General features: G+C 48.2%; 3 protein-coding genes across 4 annotated transcripts; 1 reads left to right on the top strand and 2 right to left on the bottom strand.

Moving 5' to 3' along the window:
• The first annotated feature begins 29 nt into the window (after window positions 1-29).
• On the top strand, window positions 30-3335 carry apol (apolipoprotein L). The gene is made up of 4 exons (XM_049743838.2): window positions 30-998; window positions 1284-1829; window positions 1900-2022; window positions 2110-3335. The coding sequence occupies exons 1-4, from the start codon at window positions 934-936 to the stop codon at window positions 3050-3052; spliced, it is 1677 nt and encodes a 558-aa protein (XP_049599795.1). The 5' UTR covers window positions 30-933; the 3' UTR covers window positions 3053-3335.
• A 184-nt stretch (window positions 3336-3519) lies between these two features.
• Window positions 3520-7670, bottom strand: eif3d (eukaryotic translation initiation factor 3, subunit D). Of its 2 annotated transcripts, none has more exons than XM_049743839.2 (15): window positions 7516-7670; window positions 6711-6836; window positions 6582-6627; window positions 6342-6478; window positions 6180-6265; window positions 6026-6098; window positions 5362-5483; window positions 5165-5297; window positions 4911-5058; window positions 4706-4836; window positions 4416-4631; window positions 4210-4352; window positions 3876-4068; window positions 3710-3803; window positions 3520-3627 (listed from the first exon to the last, which is right to left on the bottom strand). In XM_049743839.2, the coding sequence occupies exons 2-15, from the start codon at window positions 6831-6833 to the stop codon at window positions 3614-3616; spliced, it is 1659 nt and encodes a 552-aa protein (XP_049599796.1). In that variant the 5' UTR covers window positions 6834-6836; window positions 7516-7670; the 3' UTR covers window positions 3520-3613. The 2 variants fall into 2 exon arrangements, with proteins under 2 accessions (XP_049599796.1, XP_049599797.1); XM_049743840.2 differs by having other exon boundaries at window positions 5362-5477.
• Window positions 7671-8010: 340 nt separating this feature from the next.
• On the bottom strand, window positions 8011-14344 carry rab40c (RAB40c, member RAS oncogene family). The gene is made up of 7 exons (XM_049743844.2): window positions 14032-14344; window positions 13042-13203; window positions 11855-11915; window positions 11652-11712; window positions 11511-11588; window positions 11112-11334; window positions 8011-10983 (listed from the first exon to the last, which is right to left on the bottom strand). Exons 2-7 carry the CDS (start codon window positions 13181-13183, stop codon window positions 10709-10711), a joined length of 840 nt encoding a protein of 279 aa, XP_049599801.1. The 5' UTR covers window positions 13184-13203; window positions 14032-14344; the 3' UTR covers window positions 8011-10708.
• Between the last annotated feature and the right edge of the window lie 444 nt (window positions 14345-14788).

The raw sequence follows: 14788 nt of genomic DNA, 5'->3' as shown, positions 1-14788 counted from the left end.
GGGGGGGGTCGCTCGGTCTCGTGCGCGCTCTCTCTCCACTTCGCTCCTCCCACAGTTGAGATTGTGCATAATCTAACTGTGCTACTTTCGATTTAGCTTCAGGTTCGAAGAGACTACCGGGTCGATGTTTTCGACTATCCAATGGAAAGCGAGCTGGAAAAAAAAGAGCCAACAAATTTGGTCATGTTGGATGTGATTATGTCACAGAAAAAAAAAAGGTAACTACTGGAGAGGGGAAGAAAATTATTCAGTTTGGTGCTGAAAGGACAGTGACGTCTTTAGTTACGCTCTGGCGTCATCTGGTGGACAAAATACTCATAACAAGAGCGCTACTTTGCAGTTTGTGGTGGCGTCAGCGGGGATTTGTTTGTGCATTTGCTGCTGATGACGAGAGACGTGATCGTCATGGACGCGGTGCTGGCGCGCCTGCGGGCCACGAGTGTGCTGCTGACTGACTGTTAGTTTGTTCAGACGCAGCAGCAGCAGCAGCGGCGGCGGAAGCCAGTGTGTTTGCCTGTTACGTGAACACGCTTGCAAGAAAAAAGCGAGGCAGAGCGCTCGTGTTGTGCTGTCGTGTTTTGAAAAGTGCTTTCACTGTTCAAAAACTGCTTGTAACAACAATAAAGTGACGAGTGAAGTAAAGACACACACTTTTGATTGGTAGCGGAGGTTTTCGTTGTTTCCATGGAAACGAGCCATCCAGTTGATCTCCATTCAGTGTCTTCAGGTAAAAAGAGGACAACTGAGTAACAATGAATATGAATAAACATCTTTTAGATTCATTTGGGGGGGCTGCATGAGAAGAGACCACAACTTGGATTTGGATAGAAAACCGTTGCAAGCGGTTGTAAGTGGGCGTGGCCTCACCTGCCAGTCAGGCTCATCAAACAAAAGGTACATGTTTGCTAAACTTGTGTGAGCAGATGATCCAGAATGACTCCCCTAAAACATTCACACACTTTGGATCCACTTCATGACGGGAACATGCACGAGTCCAGGTATAGTTATTTTTGAACTCGTTAGAATGCTTTATTTCCCCTCAATACTTTCTCAAAACATCTTTAGTTTGGTTTTTATGGCTTGACTGTGGTCACTTCTGCACCATCACTTCCGCTATATTTGCCTGTGGTACTCCCCTGACAAACGAAAGCACACTTCATCTAGGGTAGTAACAGAAGCAAACCCAAGAGGATCCATTACACTACCGTTGTCCTCCCTGACAGCCCTGAAAAATGGAATACATATTCAAATTTTCCACTTTAAAAGTTGTGATATTTGTCCAGGGATGCCCTGAAGGAGATCTTGATCTGCTACGCCTCGGCCACCCAGCTTGACATGTCTACCGTGAGCCGCTTCTGCAAAGATATGTCCGAGTGGAGGACGCAACGCGAGAAGGAGATCGACACCATAAGAGACATCGGCAACAGAGCAGAGCTGAAGTTGGGCAAGAATCTCCTGGTGTACGTGAAGAGCAAGATGGCTGCGGAGAACAGGCGAACCGCGCTGGAAGCGGCGCTTGCCTGTGTGCTTAAGGACGTCTTGCTCGGCTTGGAGGAACTGGATGTCTTCGTGGAGGCGCTGGAGAGGCTGGCTACTACCTCACTGCTCGTTTTCCGTGGAGGGGTGGTGAAACTTGCACAAGGGGTTGGCTGCTGCGATGTGGCATTTGCCGTGGCTGCGGCACGCCGGGCCTGCCCCCTTGCTGCCGAGTTGAAGCAAGATGCTAAAGTCTTCTTCTTGCCCAGACTGGACAACACAGCCGTGCTGGCCTATCTTCTCGACAAATATGTGCAGACCGCGCAACAAATATGCCTTCTCCTAGACAAAAGGTAAACCACTGGAACGGACAACAAAACTGCCTTAGCCATTAATCATTCTGACTCCATGCTCTTCATCTAGCAAGTTCTGCCTCAACTTGGTCTCCAAAGCTGGCACAGAACTCCGTGTAGATCTCCCTGAGGAATTATCTTCAGACGACACGTACAGGATGTTTCGTCACATTCAAAAGTGTAGCCACATCAGGTGATGCCGGATTCAAACCCAGAATCTCTTGACTGTGAGGCAGATCTAGACCACCCTGAACTTTTTCCACATCGCTGTCTTCTCCAGGAATGACGCAGATTTCCGGTTGGTGTTCCGGCTACAGGAGCACGCGTGTCACCGCTTCCTTGCCGAGTTCAGCCAGCGTCGGGCCAGAATGCTGGAGCTTCTGGATCAGTTGGACCAGAACATAGAGGGGCTGGTCAGGAACAACAAAGGGGTGAAGCTCTCCAATGTGGCGAGCAGCACATTGGGCCTGGTGAGTGGTGCGCTGTCAATTGCTGGCCTGGCGCTCGTTCCCATCACAGCTGGCACCTCGCTGGTTCTTAGTATGACCGGACTGGGTCTCGGTCTTGCCAGTTGGGCTAACTGCGCAGTCACCTCCGTTGTGGACTACAAACTGAAACAGAAGTGCATGAAGAAAGTCTGCGAGGTGATAGAGAACTTCATTGAGGACGCTGAGTGTCTGGATGACATCAGCAGCGAGACTCGGCTACTCGACGCAGCAGTCACTGAAGTTCTCTGCGAGGAGACTACGAGGAGGAGCGTGGGCTTGGTCGCAGACGTCAGCTCTACTGTGAAGACACCACGCAACCAGGAGGTGGCCACAAAGGTGGGGAAGGTGGTCATCGTTGGTGGGAAAGCGCTACGAAATGTCCACCGGGCCGTGGCCGACGCCCGCAACGTGGGCAGCGCAGCCCTCAGAGGATCCGTGGCGGTGTCCCACGCGGCCAGAGCTGGACTCATTCCGCTTAACGGAATCTTCATTGGTATCGATATTGTTATCATCTGCGTGAGCGGCGTCGCTCTGGCCAAAGGATGCGAGACCCGAATGTCGCACTTTCTCCGAGCCAGGAGTGCTCTCTGGCGGGCGGAGATGGAATCCTGGCAAAGGATGTACGACTCACTGGTGCGGGGACTGGAAACTTTTGGCGAGAACCAGGCTGTCCTAGAGGCAGCGTTTTACCTTGATAACAAACGGGGACACAAGCAACGTTGCAGCATTCAGTAGCACCCAGAAAGTCCTGGCGAGCCACCACAGATGAAAGTCTTGATGACATTAGTTCAACTGAAATTGTACAAAACTTGTCAAAGCCAAGCAAACACACCTGGACGATGTGCTGTAAATATAAATAAAAAAACAATCATCCTGAGACATTTCACTCTGTAAAGTGACACTATCATGTTTTCATTCGTTGAACTGCAAGAATAAATTTTCAAAATGATAAATTCATATGTTCAATTCCTGCAGTATGTAATATTTCTAAAAATTAAAGTTGTGACTTGCTACTGGGTACTTTGTGATGCATGTCAACCTGCAAGGAGAATTTCCTGTTTCTTTGAATGTTTAAACATGAAGAAATAATGTTGACTCTTTTACACTTAGGCGATATTTAAATCGCACAGTTGATTTTCTCGTTATGGTGGTACACCTGCAAGCTCCCGGATGACATTTATTGAGGAGGGGGGGGGGAACAGTTTGAGCCAAATGGATTTTATTGTTTGGGAAGTTAAATGCGTGTGTGTGTGTGTGTGTGTTTGGCAGGTTGTTTTGGTCACCGGGCACCGTGTTTCAGTTCTCTTCGTCTGGAATTGTAAGAAAATATTTTACCGTTAGTCTCCACGGCAGTGGGTCAGCTGATTAACTTGAGCGTCTTCACCGTCTCACCTTCTTCCTCCTCATCTTCTTCCTCCTCCTCTTCATCCTCCTCTTCGTCGGAGCTGAATGTTCCGTCAGGCAGGCTGTAGACGCGGATGACTTGCTGCGGGGGCAAGCGGCGAGCCAATCAGAAGGCAGTGCCCTCGTCTGAGGGATGGTCGGGGGGTCTGCTTACCTTGTTGGGGTCCTTGAGAATCAGGTACTTGCCCTCGTCCAGCTTGCGGCAGATGTCGATGACGCAGCGTAGGATGCCCCAAGCGTTCTCCATGCTCAGGTTGATCTGGCTGGCAAACTCGTTGGGCTTGAACTGCTGGGTGCCCAGAACCACGTGACGGGCAGAATCCTTCACGTGGTAGCGGGACACGTAGCTGCACCCGGACATTATTACAAATTGCATTCAGAATAATTGCAACATGTTAGAAATGGGGAAAAAAACTTGTCAATGATTTTGAGCTTTTTGAAACACATTGCCATTTTTGTGAAGTAAAGTGTACTGGCTTCAAACTGACCCCAGCTTGAGGTACTCGGAGCCGGCCAGCATAGCGCAGCAGGTCCAGCGAGCCAACTTGTAGCTGTTGTTCTTGAGCTCGGTGGCCAAGACGGCACCTCGCTGAGAGTCCAGTTTCTGGCGCCAGTCAACGCCGTTGCAATGCTGCCAGGGAAAGACGCAACCGTCACGATCAGATCGTCTAAAAAGTCAACTATGTGATCTTACCCTCGAGTCCCACTCGTTGAGGGTCTTGATGTTTATGAAGGACACTTCCCCATTGGCGCCCGTCATCACTCCGTCGTGCTCGCAGCGGACAATCAGGTCAATGTCTTCGCCCAGCTTCCAGTGGCGGTACCTGTAGGCAACAGAGGCCACCTCGCTCTTGTCCATGTCCTCCTCCACAAAGGGGTTGTTGGCAGGAAACTTGTAGCGCTCTCCGCCCTGAAGTTCATACAAACCCTCGTATAAAATCTCGTCTTGGCAGACAACACTCACTCGCTTGTTCTCTCTCTCACCATGCGCAAGCACTGCTGGCTGAAGTTGTGGTTGATGTAGGTGGCCTCCATGGCCAGGTTCCGCGGGGAGTTGAAGGAGTTGCCCTCGTCCTGCGGCGGCTCGTTGGCCGTCTCGCTCACAGTCAGCAGATCTTGACGGGCGCCGCACACGTGTCAAGTCGCCGCACACGCAATAAAAAGGAGAGGCGGCGATGCGACTGCTCACCAAAGTCGGAGTTGTCGCGCTTGTCGAAGAACAGCTTGTTACCCACTCGTTGCACGATGATGTCCCAGGAGTTGACTGAACGCGTGCAGCACATCAGGGTGGCCAAGATGGCGTCCGTGGCAAACACATTGCCTTGGGTCTTGGCCAGCTTAATAGAGATAGAGCAATAACAATGCTTTTATTGTGCTCATATTTTTTTCTCTCTTTGTTTTGAAAAAAAAATCATACGGGAATATCAAACCTCAAGACCGTACCTTGCGGATGACGGGGTCGTCGGTGGTGGTGACGGTGTGGAAGATCCTCTTGATGCTCTTCAGCGACTTCTCGTTGCGAGTGGTGACGCGGTCGAAGGCTTTGTCGTAGTACTCCAAGGCGCCGCAGCACTCGCTGTGCAGGATGCCGGCGGCGTTAAGCGGGTAGATGCAAGACACGGCTTCCAAGGCGGCCTTACATGTCCACGGGGTCGGCCACCTCCATGTAGCGCATCTTCATGAGTCTCGGGAAGTCCATCTCCTCCTTCACCTCCCAGTCGCTGCGCACCTCCACCGAAGAATCTCTGGGCTTCAGCTGAGCCTTGGCACAAAAATTAAATTAACAATGGGTGCTCTTTTGTGGAGCAAGTAAATGGAGCCTATCTAAAAGCTTCAGAGACTAACAGAAGGGACAATGTGTTAACCAAGCATGTGACATCCATCCATTTTCTGAACCGCTTAGTCCCCACGGGGGTCGCGGGCGTGCTGGAGCCTATCCCAGCCGTCATCGGGCAGTAGGCGGGGGACACCCTGAACCGGTTGCCAGCCAATCGCAGGGCACACAGAGACAGACAACCATTCGCACTCACACTCACACTCACACCTTGGGACAATTTGGAGTCTTCAATCGGCCTACCAAGCATGTTTTTGGAATGTGGGAGGAAACCGGGGTGCCCGGAGAAAACCCACGCGGGCCCAGGGAGAACATGCAAACTCCACACAGGGAGGGCCGGAGGTGGAATCGAACCGGCACCCTCCTAACTGTGAGGCGGACGTGCTACCCAGTGCCCCACCGAGCCGCCCGCATGTGACATCCTCAAGCATAAAAAAAAAGTATGAAATCTAACTCAAATGTGGCTGTACCTGAGACCTCTGGTCCCACTTTTGACGAACGCCAAATTGCTTCTGGAACTTCTTCTGCAGCCGCATTCGATCCCTGCAAAGACAAAAAGTGGAGGGAATGAATACACACTGCTGACTGGCTACATTTTTTTTCTATGACTAATCATCATCGGACCTCTCCTTTTGCTTGGCGCTCTTGGGCAGTAACTGCATGTTGAACGGTGTCAGGTTCCTTCGGTCCTTGTCCCTGCGCAAGTTCCTCTGTCGGAGCAAAATGCAAAAATTCAACCGGATGACACGGTCGAGGGTTTTCTCACTGCGAGTGCTGAGTGGTTACCTGAGCAAACCTCATGCGGTTCCTCTGATAGGCCGTCTTTGGCATCTTGGCCGTGTCCACCAGTTGGAAGCTGGTCTCGTCCTCCTCGTGGAAGTAGGCGTACTGACTGCCGCCTCCAAACTGAGACGAGTACTTGTCTGTGCGTAGAAACACATGGAGATCCAAATGTTGGTTATTCCATCGATCATTCGAGTAATGTTCTCACATTTTGGAGGCTTCAAACTTCAAAGTCCAACTCACTGGTGTATCTTTTGTCCTGATAAGTTGCCCCGGTCCAGTCGGCGACCTGACAACAACAAGACAACGACAACATAGTGAGTGGAGGTAGCCCAAATGAGTGACAAACCGTCCCGAAAGATTGGAGCAGACCTTCCCTAGGCGGTCTCCTTTACTGAACGGCTGGTAAGGCATGTCCTTGAACTTCTCTGGCACGGCACAGGGACCCCATCCCGACGGGTTGTCCTGAATCACGGGTGCGTTGAACTTGGCCATGACCTGCCCATGGGATTTCATGAGTTCAAGTATTGCATTTTGGTAAGTTGGCAGCATTTAGGCCAGTTTAGCCATGTTCCATAGGGTCTCAGGGTTTAATCAGCACAGTTGTCTCCAGCAGGGCACTCCAAAAAGGGAGGCACTGCTCAGATTGCGCAGTGGGCTAGTCATCACGGACCCTTCGACATATTTCACTATTTACAGCAAGTAGGGACTCCTAGGTAAATTGTTAACAGAACTATAGGCATTTTTACACCAGAATTCCCTATCTGTGGGATTGATTGTCAGTTATCTACCCATTGAAGACAATCGAAGGTTATCTGGAAAAACGAGTAAAAGTGTCTGACGTCTGCACACACTTGTCTTATTGTTAACCAGGCGATAATATAACACCTCCACGGGAAAACTGCGAAGAAAAAAAATATAAACTTTGTAAGTGACGTATATTAGTCAAAGGTTATATCACAAGACAAATGTTCAAATTTGATCAGAGAGAAGCTCAATCCGCCACCGTGGGCTACTGCTGCTAACGCTACAAGGCCAGTCATCACGCTGGCTGCTTCGGCTAAGCTAACCAGCTAGCAAAGTAGTTACTCGCACGAACCTTAATTTGGTTCTTATACGACACAGCGCACAAGAAAGTCATTTGCGCTTATCTTTGCGCTGGTCATCGTGTTCTTACCGTATCCAACGTGACAGATTATAAGTGGCTTAAATGGGACCGGTGTTGTTTGGAGGAAAAGTCTCCGGAAAGGGAGCCGGCGTGAAAGGAAGTGGCTAACTGCCGTGAAGCTGAATAGTGCTGATGTCGTAAAGCGTCGCAAACTACACAATCATTTCGATTACGTAAACGCTAACTGTCGTACTGTATTTTCTTCAAGATGATTTGGCCGTACAAGACTGATGTTGAAAAAGTTCAAAATACAGACAAAGTTTATAAAAATATGTAATTATATTCATACTTTTTCTTTCCGTCGTACAAGAGTGTTGAAATGTTGAAAAAGTTCAAAATACTAGTTGCAAGGTTGATAAAAATATTTAATTATATACTTTTTCAGGGGTCACCACAGCAGATCAATTGTTTCCATCTCACTGTCCTCTGTATCTTCCACTGTGAAAACTATTTTGTTTACAGTTGCATGAAGATATTCAAACAACAAGAAATACTTAGTCCACATTTCAACTTTAACATTCAATTGTTTATTTGTGAAAAAGTCTCTTCAAACCCTCACAGCGTTGAAACTGTACAATCAATAATTTAAAAAAAGAAAATGTTTCAGTTTGTCACTCACACAACACACACGCGCGCGCACACACACACACACGCATTAATATCTCAGATTCAGCAGCTTTCAGCCCCAAAATAGTGTTTAAATCCATTTTACAACACTGTTTCTTGACACAAAGCCAATCAGAGGGCATCCCCTGAAGCGGTTCCATCGTGCACCCTTTTCTCAAGTCATTTAGAATCTCAGGGAAAGAGGTCGTGCATACACACAAAGATTTAAAAAAACAAAAATCCTTTTTAGTCCATTAGTCAGCAACAACAATGCTTCTTTCTTTTCCTGCATATAAACAGAGAGAAACACTCTTCTAGAATTCTTGGCAACGTCACTGAGCCCAATTCGAAAAACTCAAGTGGCACAAAAACATTTGTTCCATTTGCTGCTAGTCTATCTTACACTTCATCCAGAGTCGGGAACTCAGGGCATATAAAACAACACAACGCAAAAAAAAAAAAAAAAAAAAAAGAATAGTGGTTGTTTTATGTCACAGGTAGAAAATAAAGTCGTACATGAATTATCTGAAGATATGTTTTTTTTTTTCCCTCTCATTTTGTGCATGTTGTGCCGCCGGTGGAAAAGCGGTAGCAAGGGCTGGCAGGAAGGAAGGAAACACATTCCCAACATCAGGAGTGCCACTCCAAACACAAAAATCCACCACACACTTGTGCCTGGAACATTTTCAGTGTGGGATTACAACCTCAGGCTGCTTCACCAAAGCCGACTGATGTTACATTCATCCATCCAAATTTTCATTTTGTTGTACTAAAATTTGCATTTTCCATCAACATTTCCTACCAAAAGGAGAACAAATGAATTTAGCAAATGACATGCATTAGATACACTTGATTTGCTTTAGTGGGGCCCAAAAAAAAAACCAGATCTGGGCCTGGGATCTTGAATTTGATATGAGGCCTAAATGGACAAGAGCCACGCTGAAAAAAACCCTCAAAATACAAGTGATAAAACACTGACATGATCTGCTAACGCTGGAGGAGGAGGTGGCGTTGCTGTTGGATAAAATGGTGGCAAGACAGTGAGTGAATTGAGGAAGGAGGAAGATGAAAGCGTAGCGAGAAGCTGCAGCAAGAGCACCAACGACAACGGCGACGAAGACGCCCTCCTGAGATGCAAGCAAGGAGCATCCATTATTCAGCAGCAATGAATCACGGGATGGCGCCAGGCCGACATCAAAAGACTCGGGCTGCGTTTGGAATCATGTGCTCGTTTGCCTTCTTGCTAATCACTACGCAGCAAAAGGGTCACGCTTGCCAGTTTTCTCACCTGAATTATTCCCAGTGCTCCCGTCTTAAAATAGAACGCCACAAGCAACCAAATTGGTCGATCGGGCCTCACAAACTCTTGCTGAAAATAGTCCTAGTTCTGAACTTGTGCTTAGTGGAACTGTAACCGTTCCATATGAGCAGAGAGTCAATTGAATTATGGGGGACACTGTCGTATAATAATTTAAAATACACGTTATGACACATGGCAACACGCTTCTGAGTGAATCGCCTCCACGGTGAGATTTAAAAAGAAAAAGAAAAACTGCCATGATAAAAATTTAATGGGGGCTGAACGGCGCATTTGCGCAACGTACCTCAAATCCATCACACTAGGACGACTCCCTGTCTCTAAAAAAAACCTTTCCCAACCCCAACATGAGATAATTTTAGCCAGATTTGGAGGAAGGGAGGCAGGTGTAGTGGTCTAAAAAGGGGCGAAGCGCAAGTCGCAGCAGTCGCAGTAGGCAAGTCAAGTTAACAAAATAAAGGGGAAATCAACGGGAGTCCATCTCTTGTGTCACGTTCGAAACAACCGTGAGGGACCCGAAAAAGTCACAAGCTGCACAAGAGTAAGAAAATGGAAGCTTGGTGCAGCCAATTGTTCCCATTTCAGACGCGCTAACAAGCCTGCTCGTCACAGGTCGGGACCGGGAACAAGTCAGGACTCGTTTGCTCCAATCGCATTACATGCGAAGGCTGCTACGACGAGGCGCTCCAAGTGTCTGAGGCGACGACGCAAGTGTGTACAGGTTTGTGTGTGTGAAGGTGACTACATGTGAGTAAATGACTGTGTGTAAAGACAGTCTAAATGTGAGAGGAGAATATGACGTGTGAGTGCGAGCGAGAGAGTGTGTGACATGTACAGTATATGAAAATTGTTCTCAGGACGTGTACGCAAAAGAGTGTGTCACCAGTCTCAAGCGTGCGTGAAAGTGCTTGTGTGGAAGCGGGCGTGCGACACGCATGAGGCCAAAGAGCTTTTCCGCATGTGCTTGTGTGTGAGGCCGTTTCCCAAAGTGGAACGACTTGTAGCTTATTTCCAAAGCAGATAAGAAGACGTATGAAGAAAGGAGAAAAAACAAAACAAAACAGAGACACTCGATGAGCGCGCGTCTGTCTGTACAAGCGGAGAAAACTCCTTTTGTCTCTCACGTGACTGGCGGCGGGCCGGAGCAGCGGGACTCTCGGACACGTCTGACTCGTTCTCCCGTCAAAGCTTGGTGCCAAAGGCTTGGCGGCCCGGCCCGGCCCAGCCTGGCACTAGCCCACCGTCGCTGCCGTCAGGTTGGAGAAGGGATAGCGGCAGTTAGGAGATCTTGCAGTTGCTGCGCGTGCAGTTCTGCGGGGGACTTTGCGGGGGCCGGATGGACTTGGAGCGCTTGAGGCTGTTGCCCTTGGAGCCGCCGGCCGGGTTGGCCAGTGAGTAGGAGCGTCCGTGCATCATGACGGCGTTCATGCCGTTGGCCATGGAGAAGGACTTGAGGTGCGACTTGATGGCCACGGGCAACGGCAGCTTGTCAATGAGGTGGACCGGTGTGCACGACACGATGGCCCGGCAGCACAGGTCCTGCAGGCTGAAGACTACCGGAGACATGGAAAGGATTAAACTCATGCCTCAAGCCACCACTTTGCTTAGCATGGCAAGTATATTATTATTGTTGCAAGTGTGGCACGATGCAAGTCCCACGGCAAAGAAATTGGGGACCCACCTCGGTTAGGTTTCCAGAACTTCTCCATGCCGTGGCGCATGAGCACGATGCGCGACAGCTCAGTGAAGGACTCGATGACGTTGAAGTTGCACAGCGGGCTGACCTCGAAGAAGGTCATGCCGTTCTTCTCGGCATAGGCTCGCGCCTGCTCGGTGGGCACCTGCCGCTTGAAGGCCAGGTGCAGCCGGTTGCCCACCAGGATGCGCGGAACGCCCGGCGCATGCTGAAGAAACACAAAGAAATACATGCAGGGACATTACGGAAAATAGTATCAAGCAATCGAGATACATAAATTCCCCAAATAGATTTAATGGAATTCAATTGACTAAACGAAAGACGAACAGAGTCCGTGTGGTGCGTAATTTAAGCAGATGGCAGCGAGATCAATAACTCAGGAACCTCGTCAATCTCTCGGATCCACCTGTCGATGCCGTCGAAGGACCAGCGGTTGGTGATGTCATACACCAGTAGGATGCCCTGCACAAGAAGGAGAAATTAAACGCCATCCAGGAGAACGGCGCCAGAGGTGCGACGTCTCACCTGAGCGCCGCGCGAGTACGAGCGGAAAATGGTGCAGAATCGTCCTTGTCCTGACGTGTCCCTGAAAACCAGAAGGAAACAAGAATTCAGGACAAGTGGAAGGCACCAAAGTGCGATACTCCAAAGGTTGGAACTGCTCCATCGGCATGCAACATACCTTTGAAATACGTTTTATCTTAGTGAGGTTGCTTGGTCGTACTCACCAAAGCTCCAGCTTCACCCTCCTGCCATCCAGAAGAATAGTGGTGGTCTTGTAGTCGATGCCTGCAAGAAGAAACAGACGAAGATTGCAATTGTCACTTCTCCCACAATGCAGCACTGCAGCGAAGGTGAGGATGGACTTGCCGCGGTCATCAGTCAGTGCAGCATTGTAATTTTTCAAGTTTGTTTAACAGCCGGAAAGGAAAACCAGTCCGACTGCACCTGCCGCTTCATGTCCGGACATGCTCCCCTGTTGGATCTTCTCAACCGGTCCCTGCGGTTTTTCTTGCGTGAAAAGACCTGAGGCCAAACACCTGAATCACAGGCTGACGACTGTTTTCCCGCTTTTTGTTTTACTGTCAGCGGAAGCCAACAAAATGTGAGCTCGGTCCAACAATTTGATTGATGCCACTTAAGCATAGGAACGTAAGACACACTAGTAATTTGGACTCCACGTCAATTAGCGGCCACTTGCTAACATCACCACTATCAATATCCTGCGAGCTTGAGTGCAGAGCTAATTCCATTGCGCAGTTGCAGAGAGCGCATCCTGGGATGATCAATGGTTCTTGTGATGTGTACGCTCGATGCTTCTATTCTGGGAGATGAGAGAGGACGACTCCTTCAAAGAGACGACGATGGCGACCATGTGGAAGAAGACACCCGTGGCGTGTATGAAACTAGCCTCGCGGGTAGATGACGCATTGACGCATTGATTATGGGAAAAAGGTCTCAACCTCACGGCTCCTAACAAATGCTGCCTGTAGTTGAGCAAACAAATGCTTCCAGCCGCCATACGAGGAGGGACATCCTAGCAACTCTTTCATCACACAGATGAAGTAACTGTGACACTGGTCCATCTGACACACTAAGAACACCAACACAACACGCACGTGCGCACAACACAACCCCACTTGTGGGCTTCTTGCCTGAAAAACAACAACAAAAAAAGCCCAAAGGACATTTTGACCCAATCACAAGCTTCTGCTTCTTCTGTCCTGATTTCCTGCCGATTAAATATTTACTGCGGTTGCACAATGCTATTTCTTGCTTTTAGACAGATGGCGTCGGACTAACTGTTGACTTTTCCTCACATTTGGACTTCAGCTCTGAAATTGTATGTATCAAAAGCACAAGTGGTACCTATCCGTGAACCATTTCAGCTCTACGTCCAGAAAAAACGACTCACCGCTGCTGTAGGCGTAGGGCGACTCGGCTGAGCCGTCTTGCAGGCTGTCCAGGATCTCGCCCTTGCCCACGTCGCTGTCGCCCACCAGCAGGAACTTGAGCAGGTAGTCATAGCTTTTCACCGGGCTGCCCTGGCTGCCCATGACCTCCTCTCACATGAGCCCTGGTGAGCAAATCCATGATGAGAGCATCGTAACAAACATGTTCACGGTGGCCGGAACGTGCTGACTTCACACCTATGTGTCATCTGTAAATAAACGCGGCACTGGGCTGACAACAATTCACCAATGGGATGTGGGCTTGAGGCAAACAATAAATATAATTGTCTAACACTATCGAATGGCAAAAGACACCGTCTGTGATCCAGTGCAGACAGATGAAGGTGAATTTAGGAGGCTAATATCACATTCACTGTCTGAACTATATATACACCATAAAGTGTTTTTATGTTGTTTGTTTTTAGAAAGCTATTGTCTTATCCCTTGGAGAAACTTTACTTTCTGGCTTTTTTCAGGCTGATTGGTAACCTTTTGTAATAGTTTAATGAATGTGGGTTTTGTGACATTTGTTTTACATCTTCATTGAAGAGATAATGTCATAAATTGTGTGGTTCTTGAGAATGCATATTGCACGGCACAAGTACATTTGATTTAATTTATTCGAATTAACAAGTTCACTTTTATGAACCTTGAATTGAACTCGTATTATGCTGATTGGAGTGTTTCACCCTTAAAAACGGTTAGTGGGAAGCTATTTACAAATTATTAACGAGAACAACAAGCTACACCTCCGCCGCATAAGCTAACACGCTAACATCCTTCCCACATCTGACTGCCGCTAACGTCATCGAGTATGCGCCACAAAATATATATTTTTAAATTCTATTCCAGGACACCCACACCGGTCACATTCACGCCGACTTACGCGAGTGAGTCAACTGTTGCAAATAAACATACACACCGGTGTTAGCAGAGAGCTAGGTGATGCTAACCTGATGGGCTCCACTTCCAGCGACGTCTGCTTGACTTCAGGCCGCCTCGTCGTCTTCTGGTCCGGCTACGAAGATTACTGGAATGCCCCGCCGTCACATCCAGGGAACGGCGTTATACGTGAGGGCAAGAGAGAACAGCGCCGCGGCGGGGATTTTTATACTTCCACTCCGAATTTGTGGTCGTCCTTCGCGTCAATCCGTGGCGTCCATGTTTCTCCATTCTTCCGAGCCATGGGTAAAGACAAGCCGAATGACTGTGAGGGATCTGCGGATAGCTGACAGATTGCGGTTGGGCAACTCGCTCCAGCTTTGAGCGCCCACCTCCTCCTTAGCATGATTGGTTGCTTTCCTCATAGAGGTGGACACCATTGGTTGGAGGATGCTGCCATTCAAACACCCTTGTCAACAACACGCAAAATAATGTAAAAACAGCCAAATTTATCAAAATTTCACACACTAAATACAAACACAGAATCATGATACTTATTTAAAAAAATACATACATATATATATATATATATATATATATATATATATATATATATATATATATATATATATATATATATATATATATATTTTACATTCCGACAGCTGCAAGACTCCGCCCACCTTCCAGTAAGTCCCGCCTTTATGTTCGCATGATTGGTTGTTACGTTCCTACAACGTGGAAGGAGAGACCATCATTGGTCAAAGAGAGTTGTCAATCAAATTCAACAATAACAACAACACGCAGAGGTAAGAGGAAACCAGCAAA

Source organism: Syngnathus scovelli, chromosome 16 (assembly GCF_024217435.2).
Source record: "Syngnathus scovelli strain Florida chromosome 16, RoL_Ssco_1.2, whole genome shotgun sequence".
Lineage (NCBI taxonomy): Eukaryota > Metazoa > Chordata > Actinopteri > Syngnathiformes > Syngnathidae > Syngnathus > Syngnathus scovelli.
This window is presented reverse-complemented; position numbering and strand designations above follow the sequence as displayed.

What these genes read in the sequence shown, in the direction of transcription:
- apol (XM_049743838.2), top strand. Translation starts at nt 934, where the DNA reads ATGACTCCCCTAAAACATTCACACACTTTGGATCCACTTCATGACGGG. An exon ending in TGCCTTCTCCTAGACAAAAG is followed by an intron (nt 1,830 to 1,899) that starts GTAAACCACTGG and finishes CTCTTCATCTAG; the next exon opens with CAAGTTCTGCCTCAACTTGG. An exon ending in CAAAAGTGTAGCCACATCAG is followed by an intron (nt 2,023 to 2,109) that starts GTGATGCCGGAT and finishes TGTCTTCTCCAG; the next exon opens with GAATGACGCAGATTTCCGGT.
- eif3d (XM_049743839.2), bottom strand. Translation starts at nt 6,833, where the DNA reads ATGGCCAAGTTCAACGCACCCGTGATTCAGGACAACCCGTCGGGATGG. An exon ending in AAGGAGACCGCCTAGGGAAG is followed by an intron (nt 6,628 to 6,710) that starts GTCTGCTCCAAT and finishes TGTTGTTGTCAG; the next exon opens with GTCGCCGACTGGACCGGGGC. An exon ending in GCCAGCAGTGCTTGCGCATG is followed by an intron (nt 4,632 to 4,705) that starts GTGAGAGAGAGA and finishes TATGAACTTCAG; the next exon opens with GGCGGAGAGCGCTACAAGTT.
- rab40c (XM_049743844.2), bottom strand. Translation starts at nt 13,183, where the DNA reads ATGGGCAGCCAGGGCAGCCCGGTGAAAAGCTATGACTACCTGCTCAAG. An exon ending in GCCCTACGCCTACAGCAGCG is followed by an intron (nt 11,916 to 13,041) that starts GTGAGTCGTTTT and finishes TTCTTCTTGCAG; the next exon opens with GCATCGACTACAAGACCACC. An exon ending in AGGGTGAAGCTGGAGCTTTG is followed by an intron (nt 11,713 to 11,854) that starts GTGAGTACGACC and finishes TCTGGTTTTCAG; the next exon opens with GGACACGTCAGGACAAGGAC.